This window comes from Aythya ferina (genome assembly GCF_964211825.1).
Source record: "Aythya ferina genome assembly, chromosome: 5".
Taxonomy (NCBI): Eukaryota; Metazoa; Chordata; class Aves; order Anseriformes; family Anatidae; genus Aythya; species Aythya ferina.
In genome coordinates, this window is record NC_140301.1 from 54,041,519 (window position 1) to 54,055,174 (window position 13,656).

Consider the following 13,656-nt stretch of genomic DNA (forward strand, 5'->3'; position numbering starts at 1 on the left):
GCCGCCCTGCGACGCCCGACCTCCACCTCCCCCCTCTCAGCCCGGGGGGCGGCTCGGGGACCTCTGGGGAGCGCAGCCGGGTCTCTCGGCAGCCTCCTCCGGGGCTCGGAGCCAGCAGCAGCGCAGCCCGGAGCCCGGCCCGGCCCCGGGGCGTGTCGGCCCGCCCGGCGCAGCCTCCCCCGCGGCAGCAAGGCGGCGCTGGGAGCGCGGCGGGCGGCGGCGGAGCGGGCGGAGCGCGGCCGCCTGCCTCCTGCCTCGGCATGTCCGACTCCGGCGGCGGCGGGGGCGGCGGCCCCGGCGGCGAGGAAGGCGGCATGGAGGTGTCGGGCTCGGCCGTGCAGAACGTGGCCGATGTGGCGGTGCTGCAGAAGCACCTGCGCAAGCTGGTGCCGCTGCTGCTGGAGGATGGCGGCGAAGCGCCGGCGGTGCTGGAGGCGGCGCTGGAGGAGAAGGGCGCCGTGGAGCATATGCGCAAATTCCTCTCCGACCCGCAGGTCCACACGGTGCTGGTGGAGCGCTCCACCCTCAAAGGTGAGCCCGGGGCCCGCGGCCGCCGCGCTCACAAAATGGCGGCGGCGCCGCGCTGAGGGGATGGAGGAGCCGGGGGAGGAAGGGAAGGGAAAGGAAGGGAAAGGAAGGGAAGGGCCTGGCGGGGCGGCGGCTGGCGGCGCCTGGCCGCGTTCCGTGTGCTGTGCTCCTTCTGCTCCGGGTGCTGGGGCTGCGATGGGCGCCGCCACGGAGGGCTGGCCGGGGAGAAATGCTTCGTCAGTAGGCCCCGGGCGCCGCTCCTGCGGCCTGCCCGCTGCTCGGGCTCCTCGGCCGCACCGGGAACCTGCTGCTCGCAGAGCTAACCGGGCTGGGGGGGCTGAATCGGCCCTCAGAAAGTGGCCCTCTGTGGGTAACGAGCAAGGCTCCCAGGTTCCCAAAGCCTAACGGAGGCCCTGCGCGTCTTTGTTTAGTCAGCGAGGGCTGCTGAGCGTGCTGCTTGTAAACGCTTATCGGAAATCTCGGCAAATGCTGCAGCAAAGCTGGCTCTGACTGACGTTTCTGTCATTTACACGCTCCATTTACTTCAGAAGTGGCTCTTTATGAAATTTGTCAACAAATCTGCCGCTAAATAGGCGCTCCTTGTTGCAGAATTCAGGCCGATGAACACCAATAAAACAGGATCCATTCATAACGCAGGCATTTACTGTTAGACAAAACCTGCAATCTGCATTTGGCTGCGTGCCCACCACTCTGAGCCTGCAAAATGTTAACGTTAAATTTCTAGATTTCTACTCTAAGCGTGCTGTTGGTTCGGTCCCTGCAGATGCGCGTCAAATTTTAACGTAGTCATACTTCACGTTGCGCTGCGTAGCACGTCAGCAGCCGCGCTGTAAGGTATGGGGTGCGGCCCTGCAGCTCCTGCACAATAAGGGAAGCTTAGGGAAGGTTCTTCCACTTAAGATGAACTTAAGATGTTGCTTGAAATATCCTGTCTTTGTTCTAAGTGTTTCCGCTGATTGTCCTCCTTCCCATTCGAACGTTTGAGATCTCAATATCATTAGGGATAACTATAATTTTCTAGAGAGGAAAAGCAATCTGTATGAATTCATGATGCAGCATTTAACAGTATTTAAAGGAAATGCACTGAGTGTTAAGAGGCTGTGCAAATGATCTCTGAAGTTCTCTTATGTCAGGCTCACGAGGTTGGTTATCTTTAGTTTGGGTTTGAAGTAATGATACAGTGGTGATCGGTTAGTTCCAGGTTTATTTTCACATATATATGATTAAAGCACATTGAAACCCTTAAAGCTATTTCCATCAATATCTTTCGGATTAATAGCAGTTATTTGGCAAAAGTACATTTCCTGACAAAAGACCCCCACATACACCATGTCAAACTTAATGGTATTCAGAATATACAGCGGCATTTGTTGTCCCTGACACTGTTAATAAAAACTATTTGTCAAAATTTGTTCAAGGAATAGCTGTTATAAAGCAAATTATTGATGACGAATACAGCAAAACAGAAGCTGTATTTCTAAGTAGTTAAAACATTAGGCGTTATCACTTGCTACACAGCCTGTCAACAGCTTTCACAAGGGTTCTTGTATAGTCTGTGATCGGGCTCCTGCTGCTTGGGATCGCAAACATGACAGCCTGAGAGTATGTCTTGTACGAAGTGCCAAATGAAACTGAAGCAGAATGAGAGTCCAGTGCAATGCTTCCAGTCAGGGTGTGTCTCCCAACAGGGAGTAACCTTCTGCACTGAAATCTCTGCATTGCAGCACAGCTCCCCGCATCCCCAGTAATTACATCATCTGTGATACGTTGGCTCTACTAACGCCCAACTACTTCCTATGGGTTGTTTGGTTGGTCGTTTTTTTGTTCTGATTTAATTTCCAAAACACTTTCAAAGAAAATGTCTGAAAAAACAAAGCAGCCTATAAAAGGAAAAAAGTATTTGTTTAATGTTCTCACTGAATTGTAGTTATCCTGGCAGCATATCTCTGCAAATAAGTACATGTTTTGTACTGCAGAAAATTTCATTCTGCTTTATAAGCAGAATGTGGGTTATAATTTGCTTGTGATGTTTAATCTTTTTTTTTATAGCAACCTAAAAAATTTAATGGAGTTGTGCTAGAAAAACAGGGAAACCATTCTTAACTTGAGAGATATTGCAAAGCTAAATTTAACATCGGCTATTTTGTATATGTTGATGTCCAATTTAAAGGTTAGAAAATTGCCTGGTTGTAGCTGAAGATGTTTGAGAGGGGGTGACAGATGCCACAGAGCTAAAATATTCCTTAACATAGCATATTTTTTGCAGAGGATGTGGGAGATGAAGGAGAAGAGGAAAAAGAGTTCATTTCCTACAGTATCAGCACTGACATTCATTATGGAATAAAATCCAACAGGTGAGTTAGTAAAATAGATCTTTTTTACCCAGTGAAAGCAAAACCTACACAAACAGTCTGATAATTAGTATTTACCTCATGCTTTGTGCAGTGTGCTTATTTGGGTGGGGCAATAGGTTTTCAAGGGGGAGGCTCTGGTGAAACAAGGGTGTATCATGAGGCTGAAAGGAATGGACTTTAGAACTAATAGCCTTGAGGTTGAATACACAAAGGAAATGGGCTTATTTAATCAGTATACGTATAAACATACATACATCTGGGGTTCAGTAATCTTTTGTTATTGTTTAACCATTCCATGTTGCTTTCCTCCCTGAAGCTTCTTAAGGCATCCGCTTCTAACATGCACATATTGCAGGGTGCTTGTTGACAGCTAAGTTCAGCTGAATGCTGAAGTATAAAGGTGCATTTATGGGAAGATTTGTTTTCAAGTCTCTCAGAAACAAGATTATAAAACGTGATAATGAAGGTTAGCATTTAACTCCTGTGAATGAAGCTTGCAGTCAGGTTAAAGCTATTCTGTCACTGAGTTTCAAATGGTAACTCTCTTCTCTGTTCTACAGCCTGGCGTTCATTAAGCGTACACCAGTGATTGATGCCGACAAACCAGTGTCTTCCCAGCTGAGAGTGCTCACTCTCAGTGAAGATTCTCCCTATGAAACATTACACTCTTTCATTAGCAATGCCGTTGCTCCCTTTTTCAAGTCCTATATCAGAGAATCTGGCAAAGCAGACAGGTAATGCAATATAAATACTGCACTTCTCTGCTAACAGATTAAAGTAGGTGTTGTGCTGGGTCTGGCTGGGATGGAGTTACCTTTCCCTGCAGCAGCCCATGCAGTGCTGTGCTCTGCGCTTGTAACTAGAACAGCACTGGCACCTCACACCAGTGTTGTGTCTACTGCTGTGCGATACTGGCACCACACCAGGACTCCCTCCAAGCCCTCCCGAGTAAAACCACCACATTGGTTTTACCATGAATGAAAAAAATCAATCATCATTTACAATTTAATTTACCATCAATAAAAAAAATAAGATAGTGATTCTTCAAGCCAAGCTGTATGCGAAATTGTTTAAGCGCACAGTTGCATATGAAGCTGCTGCTGACCCTGGGGAAATAATTTAAATGGCTCAAATGTGTCATGTAAGGTTTTTGGTTTGGCTTCTTATCCAGAAATACCTGTGCTCTTTCAGGGATGGCGATAAGATGGCTCCTTCAGTTGAGAAGAAGATTGCAGAACTTGAAATGGGCCTCTTGCATCTGCAGCAGAATATTGAAATTCCAGAGATTAGCCTGCCAATCCATGCAACCATTACTAATGTTGCCAAGCAGTGTTACGAACGTGGAGAAAAACCAAAGGTTACAGATTTTGGCGAGAAGGCTGAGGATCCGTTATTCCTCAATCAGCTACAGTCTGGAGTCAATCGCTGGATTAGAGAGATACAAAAGGTAGACAAGACACGTGCCAGACTATGTAATAGGAACTGCTCTGTAGTACTGTGAAAAATTCACCCAAGTATCTTAACAGTTTCAGTGGTAAAATATTGCTCCATGCAGGATACTCTGGAGATCTGAGACCAGTTTTATGAGCCACCAAAGACTCTAGTCTGCTTCTAGACTAGACTAAGCCTAGTCTAAATTTCAGAGTCTAGTCTAAATTCTTCTGCAAATAGTTGAGAACATAACTGTTTTGTCTCTACTGGAATAAACAGACTTAAGAAACTAGCAGTATCCTGGTGAAGACTATAACCGTTCCTCAAATCTGTACAGCAGGTTGAGAGAAACAGGACTTGTTTTTTTTGTTTTGCTTTGTTATTTCTCCAGGTGCATCCACAAACACTTCACAGCAGTTGCTCTACTCCTATCTCATAATTTCTTGTATTCTTGCCTGTTACTTTTCAGAAGAACTCTGCTGTTCTACTGTCGCTCAGAAAGAACATCTCAGAATTTTTTTCTCCATGGGCACTAGTGCTCCTGGGAAAGCAGTGCCCTTACTTACTGCAGAGGATAAAACATTTATCTTCTTGCTTGGCTCATCTGTCATTAATCAAAATACAGATGTTGATCAGGAAAGTGGAGAGGTGGCTTTTTTAGACCATGCTGAAGGTAGTACATGAAGATCTTAAAAACCAACCTTTAAGAACGCTGGAATTAAACCTTAACTCTTCTACCATGATTCCTATACTTTCCAGTGATTGCCAAAAATTAATCATGTTTGGATATTAGAACTTTGTAGATGTTATGTGTGTCGATTACGTTTAGTAATAGAGAAAGCTTTTACAGTTGAAGCATGTAAATAAAATGCTTTTCTCCCTTCCTCACTCCCTATCTTTTTCTTTTTATTATTTTTAAGGTGACCAAACTGGATCGAGATCCTGCATCAGGCACTGCATTACAGGAGATAAGCTTCTGGTTAAACCTGGAACGTGCTCTGTATCGTATTCAGGAAAAACGTGAAAGTCCAGAAGTTCTTTTAACTCTGGATATTCTAAAACATGGCAAACGTTTCCACGCGACTGTCAGCTTTGATACAGACACAGGTAAAACGTCTGCTCAATAAGATTTTTCACAAATGTCCTGTGGAAATTAACTTGTTACAAAGCTTGAGTATTGTGGTACAAAGACCACTGCTGTGTAAAGTTGGTCTAGTTAAACCTACTGTCTTGTACAGATTGGATTAATGAAATGAAAAGTTCTAAGTCAAAATCTCTTCTGTTATATTTAGGTCTTAAACAGGCTCTGGAAACTGTGAATGACTATAATCCACTGATGAAAGACTTTCCACTGAATGACTTGCTGTCAGCTACCGAGCTGGACAAAATAAGGCAGGCCCTTGTTGCAATATTTACCCATTTGAGAAAAATCAGAAACACAAAATACCCAATCCAAAGAGCGTTGCGTTTAGTGGAAGCTATATCAAGAGATCTGAGCTCTCAGCTACTTAAAGTGTTAGGAACCAGGAAACTGATGCATGTTGCCTATGAAGAGTTTGAAAAGGTACGCTCGTGGTTTCCACAATGCTAGCAGCTTTATTTTTGCATCGAGTAGTGATTATAAGGAAGTATTTCATTTGGGAGCTAACGTTTTTATCCTAAAACTTTCTTTAGGTAATGGTTGCATGCTTTGAAGTTTTCCAAACATGGGATGATGAATATGAGAAGCTACAAGTTCTGCTGAGAGATATTGTGAAAAGAAAAAGGGAAGAGAACCTGAAGATGGTGTGGCGTATCAATCCTGCTCATAGGAAACTCCAGTCTCGTCTTGATCAAATGAGGAAATTCAGGCGTCAGCATGAGCAGCTGAGGGCAGTTATTGTGAGAGTCTTGCGGCCTCAGGTAATCTTGATTGTTACCAGACAGAAAAGCTACGTGCCTTTTTGCTTGCAGGCAATATTTAATGATGCAGAGGAAGGGGAGGGATGTATTGAAGTAGGTGACTAAATGCATGGTCTTGGTATCTAAGTATCAAATATTCATTTTTTTCCCAACTGTAGAAATTCTGTTGTATGGTCAATCTTAATACTCAGTCTGATTGGATTGTGTTACTAAAACTCTGCAGAAGAGTAGAAAGGGAAGAAGAATGAAACTTCAGTTACAATCTGTAATAAGAATAATGTATAAATGCAGGAAACATCTCTACAAATTAGAGGAGAAAGTAGATTTAATTTCCAAAAACTTCGTGTTCACTGTAGCTTTAAAAATCAGCAATATGAAACTAACGTAACATTCAGTTTCACTTTCTGCTTCCCAAGCTGGTCTGCTTATGAACCCTCCCTAATAGCCTTAGTTTTAACTCTGCCATACTTGACATACTATCTGACCACGCTCGCATTAACAGACACAACAAGTCCAGGCTTATCATAGAGGAGATTAATTAGTGTATGTATGTATACGTATATGAGCTTGGCTAAAGCATAGTGGAAAATTAAGACTGTACTACACAGTAGTGGAAGTTTATAATGTAACTGTTTAGTCCTATTCCTTAGTGAACTTAAATCTGAGACATTACTAAAATTTGCTAGGGATTTAGATACTTACTTGTGAGTTTTTTGCAATGCTTATTAGAACAGACCGTGTTTTCCTGTTTCTAGATAAATTTTGAGGCATCTAACTCACTTAAATCCTAATTTTTAATGCAGGTAACTGCTGTTGCCCAGCAAAATCAAGGAGAGGTACCAGAACCTCAAGATATGAAAGTAGCGGAAGTACTTTTTGATGCTGCAGATGCTAATGCAATTGAAGAAGTCAATCTCGCTTATGAGAATGTTAAGGAAGTAGATGGGTTAGATGTTTCCAAAGAAGGTACAGAAGCCTGGGAGGCAGCAATGAAACGATACGATGAAAGAATTGATAGGGTTGAAACAAGAATAACTGCCCGTTTGAGAGACCAGCTTGGTACAGCAAAGAATGCCAATGAAATGTTCAGAATCTTCTCTCGGTTTAATGCCTTGTTTGTCAGGCCTCACATTCGAGGTGCCATTCGTGAGTATCAAACACAACTAATCCAGCGTGTGAAAGATGATATTGAGTCTCTTCATGACAAATTTAAAGTGCAATACCCCCAAAGTCAAGCTTGTAAAATGAGTCATGTTCGTGACTTGCCCCCAGTGTCTGGGTCTATAATTTGGGCAAAACAAATTGACAGACAGCTCACTGCTTACATGAAGCGTGTTGAGGATGTCCTCGGTAAGGGTTGGGAGAATCATGTAGAAGGTCAGAAACTAAAGCAAGATGGAGACAGCTTTCGCATGAAGCTCAACACTCAAGAGATCTTTGATGACTGGGCAAGAAAAGTTCAGCAACGCAACCTTGGTGTGTCTGGCCGTATTTTCACCATTGAAAGCACTCGTGTTAGAGGTCGAACTGGAAACGTCCTGAAACTGAAAGTCAACTTCCTTCCAGAAATAATTACACTTTCCAAAGAAGTGCGAAACCTGAAGTGGCTGGGTTTCCGTGTTCCACTAGCAATTGTCAACAAAGCTCACCAAGCAAACCAGCTCTATCCATTTGCCATTTCTCTCATTGAAAGTGTCCGTACATATGAGCGAACATGTGAGAAAGTCGAGGAGCGTAACACTATCTCACTTCTGGTTGCTGGTCTGAAGAAAGAGGTTCAGGCTTTGATTGCAGAAGGTATTGCACTTGTGTGGGAGTCATACAAACTTGATCCATATGTGCAACGTTTGGCTGAGACTGTCTTCAGTTTCCAGGAAAAGGTTTGTTTTATTATTTATCTTTCAAAACAATTGAAATTACTGCAATTGTTTTTACATCCGTACTTCAGTAATGAGTCGTTAACCAAAAGTGGAATTTGATAGCTGATGGCCTGCTCAATATAGTCTCTGTAGTTCTTTGTTTAAGTAGTTAACTGAATTGGCACAAATTGTCCAACTGAATGGATGTTTTAGTACTACTCAATTTGATCATCTTGGTGTATCCAAGTAAAGATAAGTGACTAACCATTTCTGCTTGGATATCATTGTATCTAATCTGTCAAACTAAACATTCTGTTTTTTCTTAAACTGTTTCTTTAGGTGGATGATCTGCTCATTATTGAAGAGAAAATAGACCTGGAAGTGAGATCACTGGAAACGTGCATGTATGATCACAAGACCTTCTCTGAAATCTTGAACAGGGTTCAGAAAGCTGTGGATGACTTAAATCTTCATTCATATTCAAACTTGCCGATCTGGGTCAATAAGTTGGATATGGAGGTAGGTTTGAGTAGTATATGTTTAGAAGATGCCAAATCTCTTTGAAGCTGTTCTCTTTTGGGATCAATGAATTCAAGGGGAAGTTACTCCTTTCAAGAAAAAGGATTGGTATAGTTCAACCGTGTAGAAAGCTAGAAGAGCTCCTTGTTGTAGGAGCAAGGTAGATAAAGGATAGAGGAGATTTGTTACTCTGATAGTGAAGATGATTTGCCTTCATAGTGCTTGTTACTGCTTGTTAAGTTTCAGGTTGTTGGACACAAGGTCAATTGCAAAGCAGTTCAAATTACTTAATTCCATTAACATCCAGGAGGACAGGGGAGGCTTTGAATTGATGTTGACTGAAAAACCTACCAAAACTCTTAAACCTCTTTTTAATTACTTGGTAAAGGAGTGCTTGGATCTTTAAGGTTCCATAGCATGCCTGGTGTCAGAATATGATAGTGGGGATCTTTATGCAGTAATATGAAGCTTTTTCCTCCAATGTGGCCTACTTTCCTTAGATTGAAAGAATCCTCGGTGTTCGCTTGCAAGCTGGGCTGAGGGCCTGGACCCAAGTTCTTCTTGGACAAGCAGATGACAAAGCAGAAGTTGACATGGATACAGATGCTCCTCAAGTGAGCCATAAACCTGGGGGAGAACCCAAGATCAAAGTAAGTGGTTGGTGTTTTTGTTGGGGATGTGGTGGTGGTTTTTGCATCGTCAGTTACATGATGCAGTAATTATATATGAGCCTTTTATGGGGGATAAATATTTTTTTCTTCATCTGGCTTTGGAGGAATACATGCCTTCTGCCATAAAAGTGCTACTTGCTTTTCAAAAGTTTGCTACTTCATGAAGTCCAAAGTTGTCTTGTCAATGTGTGTGTTGTAGTGGCTTGCAGTAAAACTCAGTGTGTTCACTGTTTCTGCAGAACATTGTACATGAGCTGCGAATAACCAACCAGGTGATATACTTGAATCCACCAATTGAAGAGTGCAGATACAAACTTTACCAGGAAATGTTTTCTTGGAAGATGGTAATCCTGTCACTACCAAGAATTCAAAGTCAGAGGTATCAGGTAGGTGTGATGAAACTGTATCTGAGGTCTGAGCAATTACTTTCACTTTGCACTTAATTGTGTTCAGTGTCTTAGTGTGTTGCTGTAGGATCAAATATGAGTGCACTAGAAATTCATGTATATCACATGTGGTTCTCAGGTCGGAGTGCATTATGAGCTGTCGGAGGAAGAGAAGTTCTATCGTAATGCATTGACACGGATGCCTGATGGCCCTGCTGCCCTGGAGGAGTCATACTCTGCTGTCATGGGAATTGTGACTGAGGTGGAACAGTATGTTAAGGTAAGAGGCTGACACCACATGATGCTACAGCTAAAATGAACATGGACTTTCCTTTCAGTTCTCCTTTATAAGAATTTTCATGAGTAGGGAAAAACATCTTATAGAATGTACTGGAAAAGTTATGAATATTGTGAAATATCTTTATTAGGTTTGGCTGCAGTACCAGTGTCTGTGGGATATGCAGGCTGAAAACATATACAACCGCCTTGGAGAAGACCTAAATAAGTGGCAAGCTCTTTTAGTTCAGATAAGAAAGGCCAGAGGAACGTTTGACAATGCAGAAACTAGAAAGGAATTTGGACCTGTTGTGATAGACTATGGCAAGGTAGGAAATTATATTTATTGGTCGCGACAAATGCATTATATTTCAGAATGGGTGGGTGTATAACAGAAAATGACGAGGCTATTAACTGGTATGTAACTCAATTCAACTGTAGGTACAATCAAAGGTGAACTTGAAGTATGACTCCTGGCACAAGGAAGTACTCAGCAAATTTGGCCAAATGCTCGGGCAGAATATGACAGAGTTCCATTCACAGATTTCTAAGGTAAGAATCCATCTCCAGTTTTTCACTTTCAGATCAGCGTATTCTAGACTTCTAAAACACTGAATTATTGCCCCACACAGTCCCGTCAAGAACTGGAGCAGCATTCAGTGGATACTGCCAGCACATCAGATGCGGTGACATTCATCACATACGTGCAATCCCTGAAACGTAAAATCAAGCAGTTTGAAAAGCAAGTTGAGGTATGTTGCCTTGCCTAATGATTCGCACTTGTGAGAATGCCAGACTTAACTCTGGAGATGATATACATGTATTCAAGCTTAGCATCAGGATGTTTGAGTCCTCTTGAGAGCAGACTTGAACTTCGTATCCTGTAGTGAGTGCTTGTTAATGTGTTGAGAATTTAGTCTTGCAACATCACTTAAAAAGACAAAACTAACTTAGAATCATTGTCTCCTGTAGCTTTATCGCAATGGTCAGCGGTTGCTTGAGAAACAGAGGTTCCAGTTTCCATCCTCTTGGCTGTACATTGACAACATTGAGGGAGAATGGGGTGCCTTTAATGACATCATGCGTCGGAAGGATTCTGCCATTCAGCAGCAAGTAGCGAACTTGCAGATGAAGATAGTTCAAGAGGATCGGGCAGTGGAGAGCAGAACAACTGACTTGCTAACAGACTGGGAGAAAACAAAGCCTGTAACAGTAAGTAGTAATGATTAATATTCATTCACCAAATAAAGTAGTTTCTTTGCACTTAACTAGAACAAAGCAGTTTACTTTTGAACTTTTCTGTAGCTTTTCATTGTATATGATGGTTAAAGTCTTTTTGTGAACATTCAATTATATATAACTTGTTGGTTGATTTATTTATTTGTGTGGCAGAGGGAAGTCTAACCCTACAATGTAAGTGTCTTAGGTGCAAAAAGCAGGACAGCTTCAGTTACTAACAAAACTTTGGCTGAAACAAATGTTCTTTAAGAGGTGTGCAGGTAGGAAGATTCAGAAGAAAGGGTTTTCTCCCCCAACCCCACAGTGGTATTCAGTAAAGCTAAAAAGTGCATCTGAAAGTGGTATTAGATTTACAGAATTGGTGTGTAGCCTTATTGCCAGCATATGGGAAATAGAAAAATAAGGAGACAGACCAACATCTGGCATTCAATCCTTGCTTTTGACTTAGCTTCAACCTACTTCTAGGGTTTTTGGATTAATATATCTCATCCAATTTTTAGGGAAACTTGCGTCCAGAAGAAGCTCTTCAAGCTCTTACCATTTATGAAGGAAAATTTGGTAGGCTGAAAGATGATCGTGAGAAGTGTGCAAAGGCCAAAGAAGCTCTGGAACTAACAGATACAGGACTACTCAGTGGCAGTGAAGAACGTGTCCAGGTATAAACTGTTCATACACCTTCTTATTGGTCTTGCAGCACAATGTTTCAGTTCTATCTCACTTTTCATTTAAGAAAGTGACTTGTAGCCTGTGGGTGATGGTGTCCACATTCATCCAATTCTAGCCTTAAAAGATTGTCCATGACTGTCTTAATCTTTTGAAGCTATTATGTGACCAGAAATAGAAGAATCTCATCTGGGTCACTTGCTATTGCAATTTTGTTGAATTAGCAAGATGTATGAAGGTTTTTGACATGTTAAAAGTATTCTGTTTAACTCCACCATGCTAATGACTTTGAAGAAATTATCACTAACTTGTGATGTTCTGTTCATTCTTTTCTATAGGTAGCCTTAGAAGAGTTGCAGGATCTCAAAGGTGTCTGGTCTGAACTCTCTAAGGTCTGGGAACAGATTGATCAAATGAAAGAACAACCCTGGGTTTCAGTACAGCCTCGCAAGGTATTTCACTACTGTATATGTAAACAATATAACTATTGCAAGTGTATATGAATTAAGAATTAGACATCTTGAGATCGATGTGCTCAATAGTCACATTCAAGATCATTTTCAATGTTTATGTACCTTTTTCAGTACCTCATGAGCGTATTTCTTCTTATGCTAAGCTTAAAAAACTTTCACAGGATTTATCACAGCTTAACTCTCCAGTGGGCCTGTGAAATTCCAGTAGTCTTAAAATTGAGATGGTACTGTATACGGAGAATATGTATACTATGTTGTTCTATTAGACCTCCATAGGAGAGCTTTGTGGTTGGATGAACAGCATCAGTTTTAGTTCAGTGGTTGGGGGGGTAGACAGTGGCAGGAACCCTAAGCTATAACTGCATGTTACAATGCTATTTCATAAATCTTAATCAGACCAATAAAATTAAATTCCCAGCTACAGAGCAACCACATCTTACATAAATATGTATAACGTTAAAAGAGCTGTCCTGTAGATTAAACTTTATATTTTCACAGAAATCTCTCAAATGAGATGTTAACTTTTACTAGTACATCTTTACACGCTGCGCTTCCAGAGAAATATTTCAGTTCTTTTGTGTTACTGACAGCTTCGACAAAACCTTGATGGTTTGCTGAACCAACTGAAAAACTTCCCTGCCCGCTTGCGACAGTATGCCTCCTATGAGTATGTTCAGAGACTTCTGAAAGGCTACATGAAGGTAAGTTATACTAATTTCTAAAATGCATGAATTGTATATTTCATCTTCCAAGATATAACTTGCTTTCTCGTCTTTTCTAGATAAACATGTTGGTTATTGAACTGAAATCAGAGGCACTTAAAGATCGTCACTGGAAACAGCTAATGAAGAGGCTTCATGTTAACTGGGTTGTCTCAGAATTGACCCTGGGACAGATCTGGGACGTTGATTTACAGAGAAATGAAGCAATTGTCAAAGATGTGCTGCTCGTGGCTCAGGGAGAGATGGCTTTGGAAGAGTTCTTGAAACAGGCTAGTATCAACTTCTGTGTGAATGCACGTAGTAACACATCAAATCCTTTTTGTCAGGTGGCTGACATTTGTCTAATAAACCTGTCAGTCTAAGATGTTGATACAAGAGCTTGGGACTCCGTGAAACACTGTTGTGGGGAAAAACTTAAAGCTGTGCAAGTTTTCACTGATCAAAAACGCAACGTTTGGGAAGAGCAGTCATTGACTGCAAAAAACCCTCATCTTGTTTATTTTACCTAGTTGTGTCATATTCTCTATACTTTTAACAAAAGCTTGAGCGAAAACCCAGAATCCTTGAGTAAAAAGAAAAATCTGATTACTCTAATACATTTCTACTTCGTTA

At 41.8% G+C, this 13,656-nt stretch overlaps 1 protein-coding gene across 1 annotated transcript in view; it reads left to right on the forward strand.

Annotated features, from left to right (window-relative positions):
* The first annotated feature begins 219 nt into the window (after window positions 1-219).
* Window positions 220-13,656, forward strand: part of DYNC1H1 (dynein cytoplasmic 1 heavy chain 1) — a 43,575-nt gene continuing 30,138 nt past the window's right edge. Inside the window, exons 1-20 of the mRNA XM_084521733.1 lie at window positions 220-531; window positions 2,816-2,903; window positions 3,464-3,637; window positions 4,095-4,350; window positions 5,255-5,441; window positions 5,627-5,898; window positions 6,009-6,236; window positions 7,040-8,116; window positions 8,435-8,614; window positions 9,115-9,264; window positions 9,525-9,671; window positions 9,811-9,951; window positions 10,100-10,276; window positions 10,389-10,499; window positions 10,580-10,699; window positions 10,920-11,159; window positions 11,687-11,842; window positions 12,188-12,301; window positions 12,913-13,023; window positions 13,104-13,313. Of these exons, the coding sequence (XP_084377859.1) occupies window positions 261-531; window positions 2,816-2,903; window positions 3,464-3,637; window positions 4,095-4,350; window positions 5,255-5,441; window positions 5,627-5,898; window positions 6,009-6,236; window positions 7,040-8,116; window positions 8,435-8,614; window positions 9,115-9,264; window positions 9,525-9,671; window positions 9,811-9,951; window positions 10,100-10,276; window positions 10,389-10,499; window positions 10,580-10,699; window positions 10,920-11,159; window positions 11,687-11,842; window positions 12,188-12,301; window positions 12,913-13,023; window positions 13,104-13,313 (4,410 nt within the window). The 5' untranslated portion in view covers window positions 220-260. The remainder of the gene's footprint in view (window positions 532-2,815; window positions 2,904-3,463; window positions 3,638-4,094; window positions 4,351-5,254; window positions 5,442-5,626; window positions 5,899-6,008; window positions 6,237-7,039; window positions 8,117-8,434; window positions 8,615-9,114; window positions 9,265-9,524; window positions 9,672-9,810; window positions 9,952-10,099; window positions 10,277-10,388; window positions 10,500-10,579; window positions 10,700-10,919; window positions 11,160-11,686; window positions 11,843-12,187; window positions 12,302-12,912; window positions 13,024-13,103; window positions 13,314-13,656) is intronic.